Here is a 13,649-nt window from a genome sequence, read left to right as displayed (position 1 = left end):
CCAGATCAAATTTACATTAGGGGCAGGCAGTTGCAAAGCCACCAAGTATAAGAACACAATACCAATAGGAAAGGAGGGTGGGAAACAATATGATACACTCCTTGGCAGGAAATCAGAACAAAAAACCCAAACAGATGCTTAATAAATGTAGACAATTTCCAGTTAATACCTCACACACAGTGAAACTAGCTAGAAAAGTATGCAGCAGACAATAGAAGTGCTATAAATACCTTAAAAATAAGCTAAAAACAGGATACTTAATGTTATATATTACAGATCCCAGTTTGCTCAGCGCCTTTCCTCCGATTAGCTCAGTGTGAAATGGCAGAAACACTCACAAGATACCTTCTTAGGTAACAGAAAGCTGGAACCTGAAACAACTTTAAAAAAAGTTTGAAAGAACCAATGAGGTGCTTACTCCAAGCCATAGTCCAGGTAACCCCAATCAGCCAATGACCATAAACACTCCCCTCTCACTGAAATGCAGAATGGCTTTGGCTAAATAAGATGGCCTTGAACATGTGCTCAGACACACAGCCTCCACAAACAACTAGGCCCAAAACACAATCCTGAATATGGACAATGCTACAAATACCCACACTACTTAGGTAGAAAAAAAACTGCAGAAATGTTTATCACAGCATAAAAGCAGCAGTGAGCCTTTAAATGAAAGTTTTAAACAGTCAAAGGAGTAAGGAGACTCTAGAGAAAGCTTTTAACTGCAAACAAGTTATATGATACACTCCTTGGCAGGAAATCAGAACAAAAAACCCAAACAGATGCCTAATAAATGTATGCATTTGGGCACAGTCTTTTGGGATAGATGAAACCTTCAACATGAGTCATGGTATTGTATGTATACCAGAAAAGTATATCAAGATAAAAACATTTGCACTGCACTAATATCTTAAATGTTAATTTTTTTCATGTAAACAAACAAAACATATATATATATATATATATATATATATATATATATATATAGATATATATATATATATATATATATATATATATATATATATATATATATATATATATTAATTCAAAACAAATTATATTATTAGGCTAGGGCTGTGATCACATCATTTGACATTTGACTAAATATAAAAATAAAAAAAATAAAATAAAATATTTATTGAATAAATTAACACACACAGATTCTCCACTCACTCTCCACACATACAATACATACACATATGTATATGTTCTCTTACTCCACACTCTCTCTATACTATAATATGTTATAATATGTAAATACAATACAACACAAACACACACACACACACACACACACACACACACACACACACACACACACACACACACACATATATATATATATATATATATATATATATATATATACATATCCAAAGCAAACATAGTATGTGAACTAATCCAATATCAGATCCTAGTAAAAAAAATGTTTGCAAAGCAAGAAGACAAAAAATGAACAAGCATGGGAATCTGTCTAGTTCCAACCTCACCACCACAAGTGTTGAGGGAAAAAAAAACAAATACAGAGAAACTAGTGGTCTTAAATTAAAACTTTGTTGATGAGCTCAGTCACAATAATTTCCAAAAATCATAAAACCCAGCTAGTGTTCCAAAGCAACAAGCCTTTATTTGTCACAGACAAGCGATCCTCAGTAACAAAAATCAGAAATATTTTACAATGTTAAACATATCAGCTTTTATACACTTAGAAGTAGGTGTGGAAAATATATGTATTTTTAATTTAAAACCAGCCTATTCAGGGCAAACAATACAGAAGGGCTGTAAAAAGTGCATTTTAGAACAGCAAGTACCCATCCCCACACACTACTACTGATTAGGTCAAACTAAATCTTAGTTAAGCAAAACACTACCTACCTATTTCCAACCCACATTCTGAAATCATAGCATATACATAAAAAGACTGACTTTTAACTAAAAAAGCTTTTGGCTAACTAATGCAATAAAGCCTTCATCAAGTCTGTGACAAGAACTAAAATCATATACATAGGTAGATAAGTAAAAAGAGTTAACTAGATTGATACACATAGCTATCTAACCATAAACACTAGCTAACAAAAACACTATAAATATAAATGGTTTACTATCATAATCTTGAAGTAGATTTCATTGAATCCACTTTGAACAAAGTCTGCAGGTCGAACGGTGACAATGTCGAACTCCGACATTGTCGAAGTACATATCTCACCCCTATCTCAAGCCATGTTAATGCTCATCCCAAAATCGCATTTGATTTGTAATTCAACATTACCGGAGTTCGAGACTGTCAATTTTTGCGGATGTGGGTTGATGATATGATCATTCGGCTGAGTCCGTTTCAAAATTATGATAATAAACCATATAAATATATGTCTGTCTAATTATACCTAATATGTATTAGTGTGCATAATGCTGTTATTTATAGCTCAGAAAAAAATATTACTTAGAAAAAATTATTTCAGAAACAATTTTATTTACAGCTCAAAAAAAAGTCAGTGCTTTGTAGTTAAAAAAAAACTGTCTTGGCAGTTTTCATGCTTACAGCCCCAGAAACATTTATTCAATGAAAACCAGTAGAAAAAACACACAAAATATAGAAAACAATGGGTGAAGTAAACTAGTAATGTATAAAAGTGTGCAGGTATTTGCATGAGCATGCACCAGTATGCAAAATGGGGAACATTATAGCAATACTTCATGGTAATAGTGGCATGAAAAACTGTTTTGAATTTACAGCTTAAATCTCTGGTGTGATGCAAGAGTGTACTCAAGCTAATCAAAGCAGAATTCAGGTTAAAATAACTAAACATATATACATTTATGCACATACTACACATCATTTTTTATTTTTTAGTATGTTTTGGTACCTTTGGGTGGCCGCGGTGGTGCAGCGGTTACCGTTGCTGCCTGACAGCAAGAGGTTCTCTGGTTTGATCCTCGGCTGTGGTGCCTTCTGTGCGGAGTCTTCATGTCCTCCCTGTAGTCGTGTGGGTTTCCTCCGGGTGCTCCGGTTTCCTCCCACATCCCAAAGACATGCTGTAGCTGGATTGGATACTCTAAATTGCCCCTAGGTGTGACTGCATGCGTGTGTGTGCCTTCCGTGGAAGGTTGGGCGCTGGGCTGGCAACTCAACACAGGTGTTAAACTCCACTGCCAATCATGAGCAGACAGATGATCCACTGTGGCGACCCCTAACTGGGAAAAGCCGAAAGAAGAAGAAGCAGTATGTTTTGGTACCTTTAGTATATAAAAATATTTCCTCAAAAATTCCCTAAAAAAACTTTTACAGATTATGTGGCAGCTTACGTAAACACACTCTTAATAGAGCAATAATAGTTAAGTCCTGGTTTTCTGAATGTATTTAATTTCAACTGCCACCATAATTAACTTTTCTCCACAACACCACTGACATCCCCTTCAAGATCATCCATCTCCCCACAGACCAGAATGAAAAAATGAAAACCAGAACGTCTGGGGTGTTCTAATAAGTGTTTGGAAAAGGTGTTCTTCTGGCATGTATGTCTGATGTCACAACAATGACTTGAGATCCTCCTTTTACAGTTTATTCATAGTCTTACCCACATACAATGTAGGGCAGTCATTACACATGGACCTATATACAACTTTTTCAGTATTACAGTTACCATCTGCTGAAACTTTCACCATCTTTTTAGGATAGGTGCATTCAAATGAGTCACACCTCATCAAATGCTCAGAAAGTGCAGCTAGGTGGCCCACAGATTTTACTGCCCATGTTATCCTGCTCTTTCCTACTTTTCTTTTCCATACAGTTATCTACATACGCTTCTGCTCTGTTTATATACAAACGTGGGGTGTTCTCCTAAAACCTTACAAGCTGCTGACTGTCAGTGAGGATGGCCCAATTCTCCTTAATAATGGCTTTAATTGTACTGAAATCACAGGTGTAAGTTAGAATGCAAGTGTCCTTACTTTTCTCTTCTTTTGGGTTAGGGTGGCCTCGTTACATAATTCTACCAAAAGGCCTGTTCCACATAGGGTCATTGTTAATTTTAGAATCTCTAATGGGATCCAGGATCATATGTAAGATGTTTGATTCATATTCCCTGGTTAAGAAATAATTTTCAAGATCATTCATATTTTTCAGAAAAGGGGCCAAATCTGTGGTAATGCATGCTAATCTGTAGCCTTGTGATTTTATTACATTGTGCTTAGTTTTTACTGAATGCATACTGTCTCTGTGAAGTAAGTAGTTCACTCTTGTTGGTTTCCTGTATAAGTTACTAATTAATTTTCCTCTATCTTTATCAATACTGACAGTTATATCATGGAACTGCACTGACTCTCAGCTGAAGGAAGTGGTAAATTTCAGGTACGAGGTGGAGTTACTGATGTAATGGATAAACTCAGTGAGTTTAGATTTCTCACTTTGCCATACTATGAATACATTGTCAATAAAGCAAAGGTAGCTGGTCATAAATCTCCAGTATTCACTTTGCAATACAAATTCCTCCTCCCACTTGCCTAACGCTACATTGGCCAGGCTAAGGGCCATAGCCATGCCCATGACTATCCCCCTTGTCTGTAAGCCTGGCCATTGAAACTGAAAAAAATCTAACTCAACACCAAGTTTTTTTAGCTTTCCCAAGTGTTCAGTTTGCCCTTGTGTAGCATTGTTATTTCTGCTATAAGCTGTGTAAATGCTTCAATATAGTATATTTGTGGTAATACAGTGTATAGGGCTTCAACGTCAATATTTACCAATATGCTTTGTTCATTCATATACAATTATTTTATTTTTCTTAAAAAATCAAATGAATCTAAAATAAAAGATGAGTTCTTTTCAGCAAGAGGCTGCAGAATAAAATCTAAGTATATGGCACTAGCCGCTGATATGTGAACCTCCACTTGCAATAACAAGTCTGTAAGTTGGATCCTCCCTATTCATATGGGTTTTGGGAATCCATATATTTTCCACACCTACTTTTATGTGTATAAGAGCTGATATGTTTAAAATTGTAAAATATTCCTGATTTTTGCTACTGAGGATCACTTATCTGTGATAAATAAAGGCTTGTTGCTTTGGAACACTAGCTGGGTTTCATGATTTTTAGAAATCATTGTGACTGAGCTCATCAACGAAGTTTTAAGACCACTAGCTTCAAAGCAAGAAGACACAGTACCATACAGAAATCCAAGTTTATTCAGCAAACTGCCTCAACAAAAAATACAAACAGCTAACCAGGTTTGCCTCTTATAGCAAGGCACTTCTTCAGTGCATATATATATATATATATATATATATATATATATATATTTTTTTTTTTTTTACTTTGAGACATAAATCTATCAACAGTCACATTTGTTTACCTGAATGCCTCTCAAGTGACGTTCCAGTTTCTTATTAAAAAGGAAGTAAGAAGCAAGAATTGGGCTTGCCCTATTTGATAGGACAACGTTAATGACGTCGCTCTGCTTATAGCCTAACTTATCAGTCAGGTGAAACAGTACACTTTGACTCAGGTCTTCAAGATTGATTCTGCAAAGAAAGAAAGAAAAATACAACCTTTACTATGCTCTTTGGGCCTCATTAGTGTCTGTGTTCAAATGTGAAAGAAATAATACCACATTTCTTCTCTGGTGGGCCCCCTCATCATATTTAAATAAATCTTACAGTATAGTTGATACACATGTCAACATATTAAACAGTGTAGCAGTCTGTAGGGAAAACTATGTTCTTAACTGGCTACATTAATCTTCATGAGAACATAACCAATTAGACCAATGTTTGTACCAGCTGTAACATAATGGTGATGTAATTTTATGTTTCCAATATGTAATTCTTTGGTTTGAATAGTTTACAATCCCTTAGGGTGGACTGGGTACTTCACAAGTGTTCTTTTTTGATTCCGTGAAATTAGGAATGCACTCCCTTTTCAATGATGAATACAGAAGAATAAAATAACTGTTCCACAAAAAAATATGTAACTGATGCTTTTGGAAATACAGAAAAGTTGTTTACCAGTTGATACTGTGTCTCAGCTTAGAGGATGTTTTAGCACTTTAATTTAGTAACCTGAACATCTATTCAAGCACCTGCACAGAAAATGCACATAGAAACCATTCTGCTGTTTAATTAATTCTTACCTGTATTTTTGCCATGTGTGTATGTATGTATGCATGTATATATATATATATATATATATATATATATATATATATATATATATATATATATATTTGCTATGATTATAAATATAAACATTCAGATCTACTTGTGGAGTACAATACTAGATAGTGCAAACGGATCACATATTTTACCCATTCTTGATACATTACTGCAGTTCCAAGGAATTTAGAAATGCCATACTCTCTTAGTGTGTTGCATCTTTGATCCTTCCTATTTGTAATTGAAACTCATTCTAGAGACCTACTACTCCTCCTATCTGAAAAATATACTTGCATTTTCAAAAATATCCCTAACACCACAGCCAGATATGGCTCTTTTGGTCTATGTTATATGACAGACTTTTAGGAAACTCAAAAAAAATATCGAAGAGACCATTTGATCAAGTTTCCGAAAACTCGAACATCAAAAAAAAAAAAAAAAAAAACACACAAAAATCTATCTTTGTTACATTTTTGCAAGGGAAGCCTCCCTGTGTCCCCACGCCCCCTGCAAATTATATATACCAACTCTGAGATCGCAAAGTGAAGAAAAGGGTAAATTTCCCAATCCTCACTGTACTGCGATCTCCATTCAAAAGCTTTGAGTTTTCAAAAACTCAATCATATGGTCTCGGCCATATGGACTTCAAGTTTCTGAAAACTCGATCAACTGATAGGGACCTGGCTCTTTATAGCGACATTTATTCTAGTTTTACAAAAAAATATATCTTTGCCCAACTAAGTTTGTTTAGCAGTTTTTACCACAGCTCTCCTCTGAATGTTTTCTTGCAAGATGTATATATTAGGATATCTTTCAGTCTCTTTTTACAAGGCTTCTTGTGTGGATTTTGTACTATTTTATTATTCTGAACTAACTTGCCTGTACTAGCTGTGTTTACTTTTAAATACAGTTTCTTTGAAAAGTATGGGAGCCCTACTGTTTGTCATTGTATAGGTCAGGGGGGGTCTGCAACCTTCACTATCAAAAGAGCCATTTTTGGCCCCTCTCCTACCAAATAAAATTAATCTAGAGCCACAAAACCTATATGACCCCCAAAATAAAGATAACACAGCATATAAAGTTTTATATACAGTTATTACACTACATATAAAAGAACTATAGTTTGTTGCATTTATGAAATTATGGAACTACAAAAAAAAACTATGGACATTTTATTGCTGTTTTTACCTGTTATAACAAAGGAAAACATCAAACTCTTATGAAGAAGAAAAAAAAAAACAATGGCATGTGTATGCTTACTTTGAAATAAAACAAAGAACTATGCAGGCCTGTTTGAGTCCTTCCCTTTTTTGTACAAAATTAATAAAATAAAAAGTAGCCCACTTTGAAATAAATAAAACATATAGCTGCAGCCTAGCAGCTCTAAAAAGAGTAAACATAAAAAATAGGTCAGTCTGTATTTAATTATGACTTAAGTCCATTCCAGTGTGCCTTCATCCTCTTCTATTTTTTTTCCTCCACGTACAGCAATCAACCCTTGAGCCTGAACATAAAACACAACTATATCAGCTCAGGTCAGGGTCCAAAATAAACATTTTTTTTTGCAAAATAAAAGCCTATTAAATGATAGTATTCTCACCTGTTTAATGTGATTTCTGTTTCTGAACATCACTGCAGAGCTTCTCTATATCAGGGCTGTAAGACATGACTTTGATCTTCACACAGGACTACAGGCTGTCATCCATGAGGTGTTAGTGATATTTGCGTTTTATGTAGTTCATACTTGAGAAAACCTGCTCGCATAAGTATGTGGATCCAAAGAAGGACAGGACTCCAAACGCATACCTCTTCATGTTAACACAAGTGTTAGAAATGGCATTCCATGTTTCAAACACAAGTTTTTCGGGTTTGGCGAGTTTTTCAGTATTGCTCCATTTGTGCTTCTGAGTGAGAATGGCCTTCTGATGGGCAACATCTTCGAGATCAGCTGTCAGGCTTTTGAACTTAGATACCCATAAGTCTCTATCAGCTGCCTCGGCCAGTTCAATTTGAAGATTGGGTTGACTTACTCCTGTAAATGCGGACATGTTCAGCAGGGATGGATCAATGTCCATGGGTGTAACAGGGAATGATAATGTGTTTTTTTTCTTTCTGAACTTACAGAATTCTTCTCCAAATGCAATTTTGCATTATTATGATAGCACATTGTAAATACTCACAATTTATGTGATTGTGTGCTTCTTTGAACTTTCTCTCAGGGAGGGGAAGTGAAAGAGTGTACCTCTCTGTACATCTCTGGCAAACACTGTCATCTTGGGCTCAAATGCCAAAACATCCTTCAGCATCTGCAAGGCCGTGCTTCCTATTCCCTGAAGACTTTTGTTCAGTGTGTTGAGGTGCACTACTATATCCACCATGAAGTGCAGCTTTTCCAGCCAATCTGGATGTTCCATTTCGGGATCGGTGAGTCCCTTGCTTTCCAGGAATGTTTTCACATGTTCCAGACATGCAGCAAACTGTTTCAGCACTCCTCCCCTGGGCAGCCATTGGACTTTTATTATGCAGCAGGAGATCTGAATATGTGCAGTAGACTTCATCTAAAAATAAACAGAATTGTCGGTGGTTTAATACTTTTGCCATTATTTTGTTCACTATTTGAATGACAAGGTTCATCACATCCATGCATTTGCGAGGAAAGGTTTGAGCGCACAGTGCTTCCTGGTGCAGAATGCAGTGAAATGTCAGCAGCTTTCGATTCAGTGACTTGTGAAGTAAAGTCACAAACCCCTTCTGTGCTCCTAGATGCCCCTTCAGTATCCACTGACACCATGTGGGTGGTGTTTATTTCTTTGGCTATTAAACAATTCACCACAGCATCACAGATGCCCTCCCCCTGTGTTTGGCCTTTTAACAGTATCAACTCAATGATTTCTTCCTGTGGCCCATCAGAGTTCACATATCTGCATAACAGCGCTATCTGCTCAATATTGCTTGCATCATGTCATGGCACCAGACTCATCACAGGCGATTGAGTATGCTAGAGCTGAATTAATGTCCTCAATTTGTTGACTGGTGATGTTTACTGCCATCTTAATTGCCCTGTCCTTGATGGTCTTTGCAGAGAGAGGCATATCTCTATTTTTCTGAACAATTTCATGTTTGTTTTTGAAGTCAGAGAATACATCCTCTGATATTTTAATGACTGATTCTTTCATGTATTCTGTCTGTGCATGGCTTTCCATGCCTTACTATCTCCTGAGCTGCCATAAAACTAGCAGCAATAGTTGAGTTTACAGACATGATCCACTTTTTGAAAGTATATTTGCTCTGATCAGCTTTCCACAGTAGTTCTGAAATCTCTCTTTTTTGTTCATCTCCAGCTTGGTACTTTTCAACAAATGCTGTGTGTTTGTTCTGGAAATATCGTTCAACATTACACTGTCATTTGCTAATCTCTAGCCACAGTGAAAGCAAATAAATCTGTCCATGCAGAATTAAACTCTATTTTCTTCAGAGACTTTTCTTTTTTTGGATTTATCCATGGTTAGCTTACAGGGGGTCGAAAATTCAAGATTAGTCACCTGTAGGCCAGGGAAAGGTGGCGGGCTGTAGACATCATAGGAAGTAATACATATTTTGTTTGACTTTGAGAGGTATGGAAATCTTTACTGATGCTGCTGCGGGGCATTGCTCGATCTCTCTGAGTGTGTGTGAGCGCGCGCGCGCGTGTGTTTGTGTGGAAAATTCACAGTAATGGAAACCCAGTAATCTGGCATGTTTCTAAATTTATAGCAGCAATATTTAAAATCTGGTCTCTACTTTTGATCCTCTGTTCCCTTGTTATTTGTAGCTCTGTCCATATTCCTTGTGGTAAGACTGTCACTGAGAGATACAGAAACCTTTACTGATGCTGCTGAAACAGGGAATTGCTCGAGCTCTCTGTGTGTGTGCACATCTGTGTGTGTGTGTGTGTGTGTGTGTGTGTGTGTGTGTGTGTGTGTGTGTGTGTGTGTGTGTGTGTGTGTGTGTGTGTGTGTGTGTGTGTGTAAAATTCATGGTAATGGAAACCCTGTTATCTGGCAAGTTTCTAAGTTTATAAGAGAAATATTTAAACTCTACTTTTGCTCCTTTCTTCTCCCATTATTTGTGGCAGAGTGGCTTCCTGTGGTTCAAAGCTACAGGGAGCCATTGCAGAGGGGTGGAAGAGCCACGGGTTGCCGACTCATGGCATAGGTTATCAACAATCAGAACTTCAAAAAGATTGCCTGCATCCTGTCGTGGTACCCAGTCTCAAATTTTCCTGACTTACTCCCTCTTCTCCAAGTATGCGAGATCGCAAAAGTTAGTGAAAATATATATGTGTATAACACACACACACACACACACACACACACACACATATATATATATATATATATATATATATATATATATATATGGTTCTAGGACGGAAGATCGACACGCAAAAGACCGACACCGACTTCACCGACGCGAAAACACCGACACAGAAATAACCGGCACTACAAACCACGGACATTTCACAGGTAAGGGGTTAAAATTAAGCTAATCAAGCCTACCATGTTCAGGTAAGGGGTTTAAATTTCACACATGCATAACACTGCCACCTTACCTGAACATGGTAGGCTTGATTAGCGAATTTTAACCCCTTACCTGTGAAATGTCCGTGGTTTGTAGTGTCGGTTATTTCTGTGTCGGTGTTTTCGCGTCGGTGAAGTCGGTGTCGGTCTTTTGCGTGTTGATCTTCCGTCCTAGAACCATATATATATATATATATATATATATATATATATGTACACGCAGTTTGGAGGTGTGGGTATTTGCCCCCACATTAGGATGTGGATGGAGGCTTGTCCTGTGCAAAACAAAATGTTTTTGTATTTTGCAGCCTTGGAAGTGCACTGCTTTAATTAGCACCCTGCCAATGTTTTACAAGATTTGAGGTTGAATAATAATGCCTCAATTAAACAGGACATAATTATTATTAGATGACCCAAAAAGTGTTCTATCTTAGACCTCACTCATGAATTAGCCAGTACTTTCTACCTCATGAGCCCTGCTAGTGATGGGCATCTGTGTACGTTACTGTACATATCTCTCTCTCTCTTTATTGCCTTGTCACACGGACTTGCACTTTTATGTCATCAAATGTGTTTGCAGCAATATTTCTTTTTGATTTAAGTGACAGCATTACTTCCCATTCACTATTTCATTTAAGGTTTTTTGTATACATGCTCTCTTTTTTTAACCCATTCTTTATAGCAAACATTCACACTAACTCTCCTAACAATTCTGCTTTGTGTACTTATTTAAATTTTTAACAGCTGTACATGAAAATGCATACCTTGTCTTCACACTCTGTAGGGCAAGGGATAAGGTTATTTAAAACTGTAATCTCAGTACCCCCCTGGGGTACTGTACTGTCTACCATTTTCTCTTTCCTCAAAGTGCCCACTTCTCTCTCCTGGATGAAAGATTTCCTTATGGTGCTCTTCAGCCACCATCCTATTTTAAATATTTAACTACTTCTTCTACCATAATCTTCTTTCAGAAGACATAAGCCTCTCAGACTTTACTGATTTATTTTTTGGACATGTATTTTTATTTTATTTACTTTAGAAAATAAATAATGAATAAATAAAAAGTGTTATTTCTTGAATTATTTCTTGTATTTTATGTCACCATGTGTCTTTTTTCTACTATATATACTTTAAGGAGGTCTATATTAGATCACCGAACACTTAAAAAAGTGAATGGTGATTAATTGACTCTATGTAAGCGAAAGCTTACAATGTCGAACTGTCAGAACAGCGATTTTTTTCCAAGGGAAAAAGCACCCAGTCCTGTTACACAAATCACCTTTCCTTATGTCAGTTTTCACAACTTGTAAAGCAAAGAACTTAAAACTGTGTAACTGCCCATTTTTTACATATTTCTATTTAGTATCTTAACACCATATATATGCTGTCAAATTCCTTCCCTAAACTTTCTATTTGTCTTACCTACATAAAAGGCAGTACACTGTTCACACTTGGCCATACAGATAATATTTTATTTTCTCCACACAGGATGCTCTAACACATCAGTATGAAGTACATACCTGCAGCAACTACAGCCTATACAGCATATTCTTGCCACATTACCAGGCATTAAGGAAGTAGCAGGAGAGCAACAAAGCACAACTTGAAACAACACATATGCTAGCCCAGGTTGTTTAAATCACTGAGTCAACGGAAAGTAGGTATGTTTTGATATATGTGTTGCAACTGTAACACTCACATACATACAAGTTATTTATACATACACACATATATATATATATATATATATATATATATATATATATATATATATATGTATATATATATATATATAGGTGCACTTCACCATCTCCAAATACTGAAATCTTGAATTTCAGTATCTCGAGATTAAAATATAGAAAGACCAGTTGCACGAAAGTCCACATAACCGAATCTGGAAATGTCGAATCCGTGGTTGTGATGGTGCACTATGTTAATGGATAGCTGGAGATTCAGGTGTTTATATTTTAAGGGATTTGGGTAGGGATTTTAGTGTATGTTAGTGTGCTGGGAAGTTGTAGGTATAGGTTATGGTATATAGATAAGAGTGTGAGTGTGTAAGTGTTGAGAATGGTGGTGTTTGTATGTATGTGATGTGTGTTTGTGCGAGGGGAACGTAGAGTGTGTAGTGGTGGGTTTAGTGTCTTTGTCCTTTTAGTGTGACCTTGGAGTTAGTATATATAAATAGTGGGGGTGTGGGATGCAGGGGGCTTGCCCCCCTTTTTATATATAGGGTAGGTTTGTGCATTTGTGTTGTGTTTGTGTTTGTTTTGTTTGTTTGTTGTAGTGTGGGGAGGAACATGTATGTTTGCTTGTGTGGTGGACGGTGTATTTAAAAGTCGCACTTTTGAATTTTGTGCTTTTGGGGTTTCAGTATTTTGAATTTTCGACTTTATAGTCTCAAGATATTGAAATTCAAGATTTCAGTATTTCGAGATTATAAAGTGAATATATATATATATATATATATATATATATATATATATATATATATATATATATATATATATAATATGGGATCCGTACGGATCCCCGAATGGCAACATCACTGAAACAGATTCGGCCGGCATACTAGCGTGAAATTGCTTTTCACTGAAGAAGCACTTTCGCATAAGTATGCCTGTTGCGGAGATCGCACTACAGTGGATATAAGGGAAAATTCCCTTTTCCCCACTGTAGTGCAACCGCGGAGTGAGAATATTAAAGTGGGGGGGGTGGGGGGTGAGAAGGTTAGCAACACAAATACCACACCTTAAGCACTACCCACACCTACACAACACACCCTCACATATGCCGAGGTACTAAACAAAAGCATACCCAAACAAAAGAGACCTCCTAGGCATAAACGCACGCAAACTCCACTGCCCACCACACCACACACCACACATAGTCCACACACCTGTGTCTCACAGCCACTAAGGCCTAAACATAAACCCAACATATTA

General features: G+C 36.6%; 1 protein-coding gene across 1 annotated transcript in view; it reads right to left on the bottom strand.

The window, feature by feature from the left end:
- HUNK (hormonally up-regulated Neu-associated kinase) overlaps positions 1-13,649 on the bottom strand; it is a 671,891-nt gene that overhangs the window by 137,739 nt on the left and 520,503 nt on the right. The window contains exon 7 of the mRNA XM_044071414.1: positions 5,347-5,515. Within this exon, the coding sequence (XP_043927349.1) occupies positions 5,347-5,515 (169 nt within the window). The remainder of the gene's footprint in view (positions 1-5,346; positions 5,516-13,649) is intronic.

Source organism: Protopterus annectens, chromosome 5.part0, assembly GCF_019279795.1.
Source record: "Protopterus annectens isolate FY-2018-M chromosome 5.part0, PAN1.0, whole genome shotgun sequence".
Lineage (NCBI taxonomy): Eukaryota > Metazoa > Chordata > Ceratodontiformes > Protopteridae > Protopterus > Protopterus annectens.
Note: the sequence above shows the minus strand (reverse complement) of the source record. Positions and strands in the feature narration are given on the sequence as shown.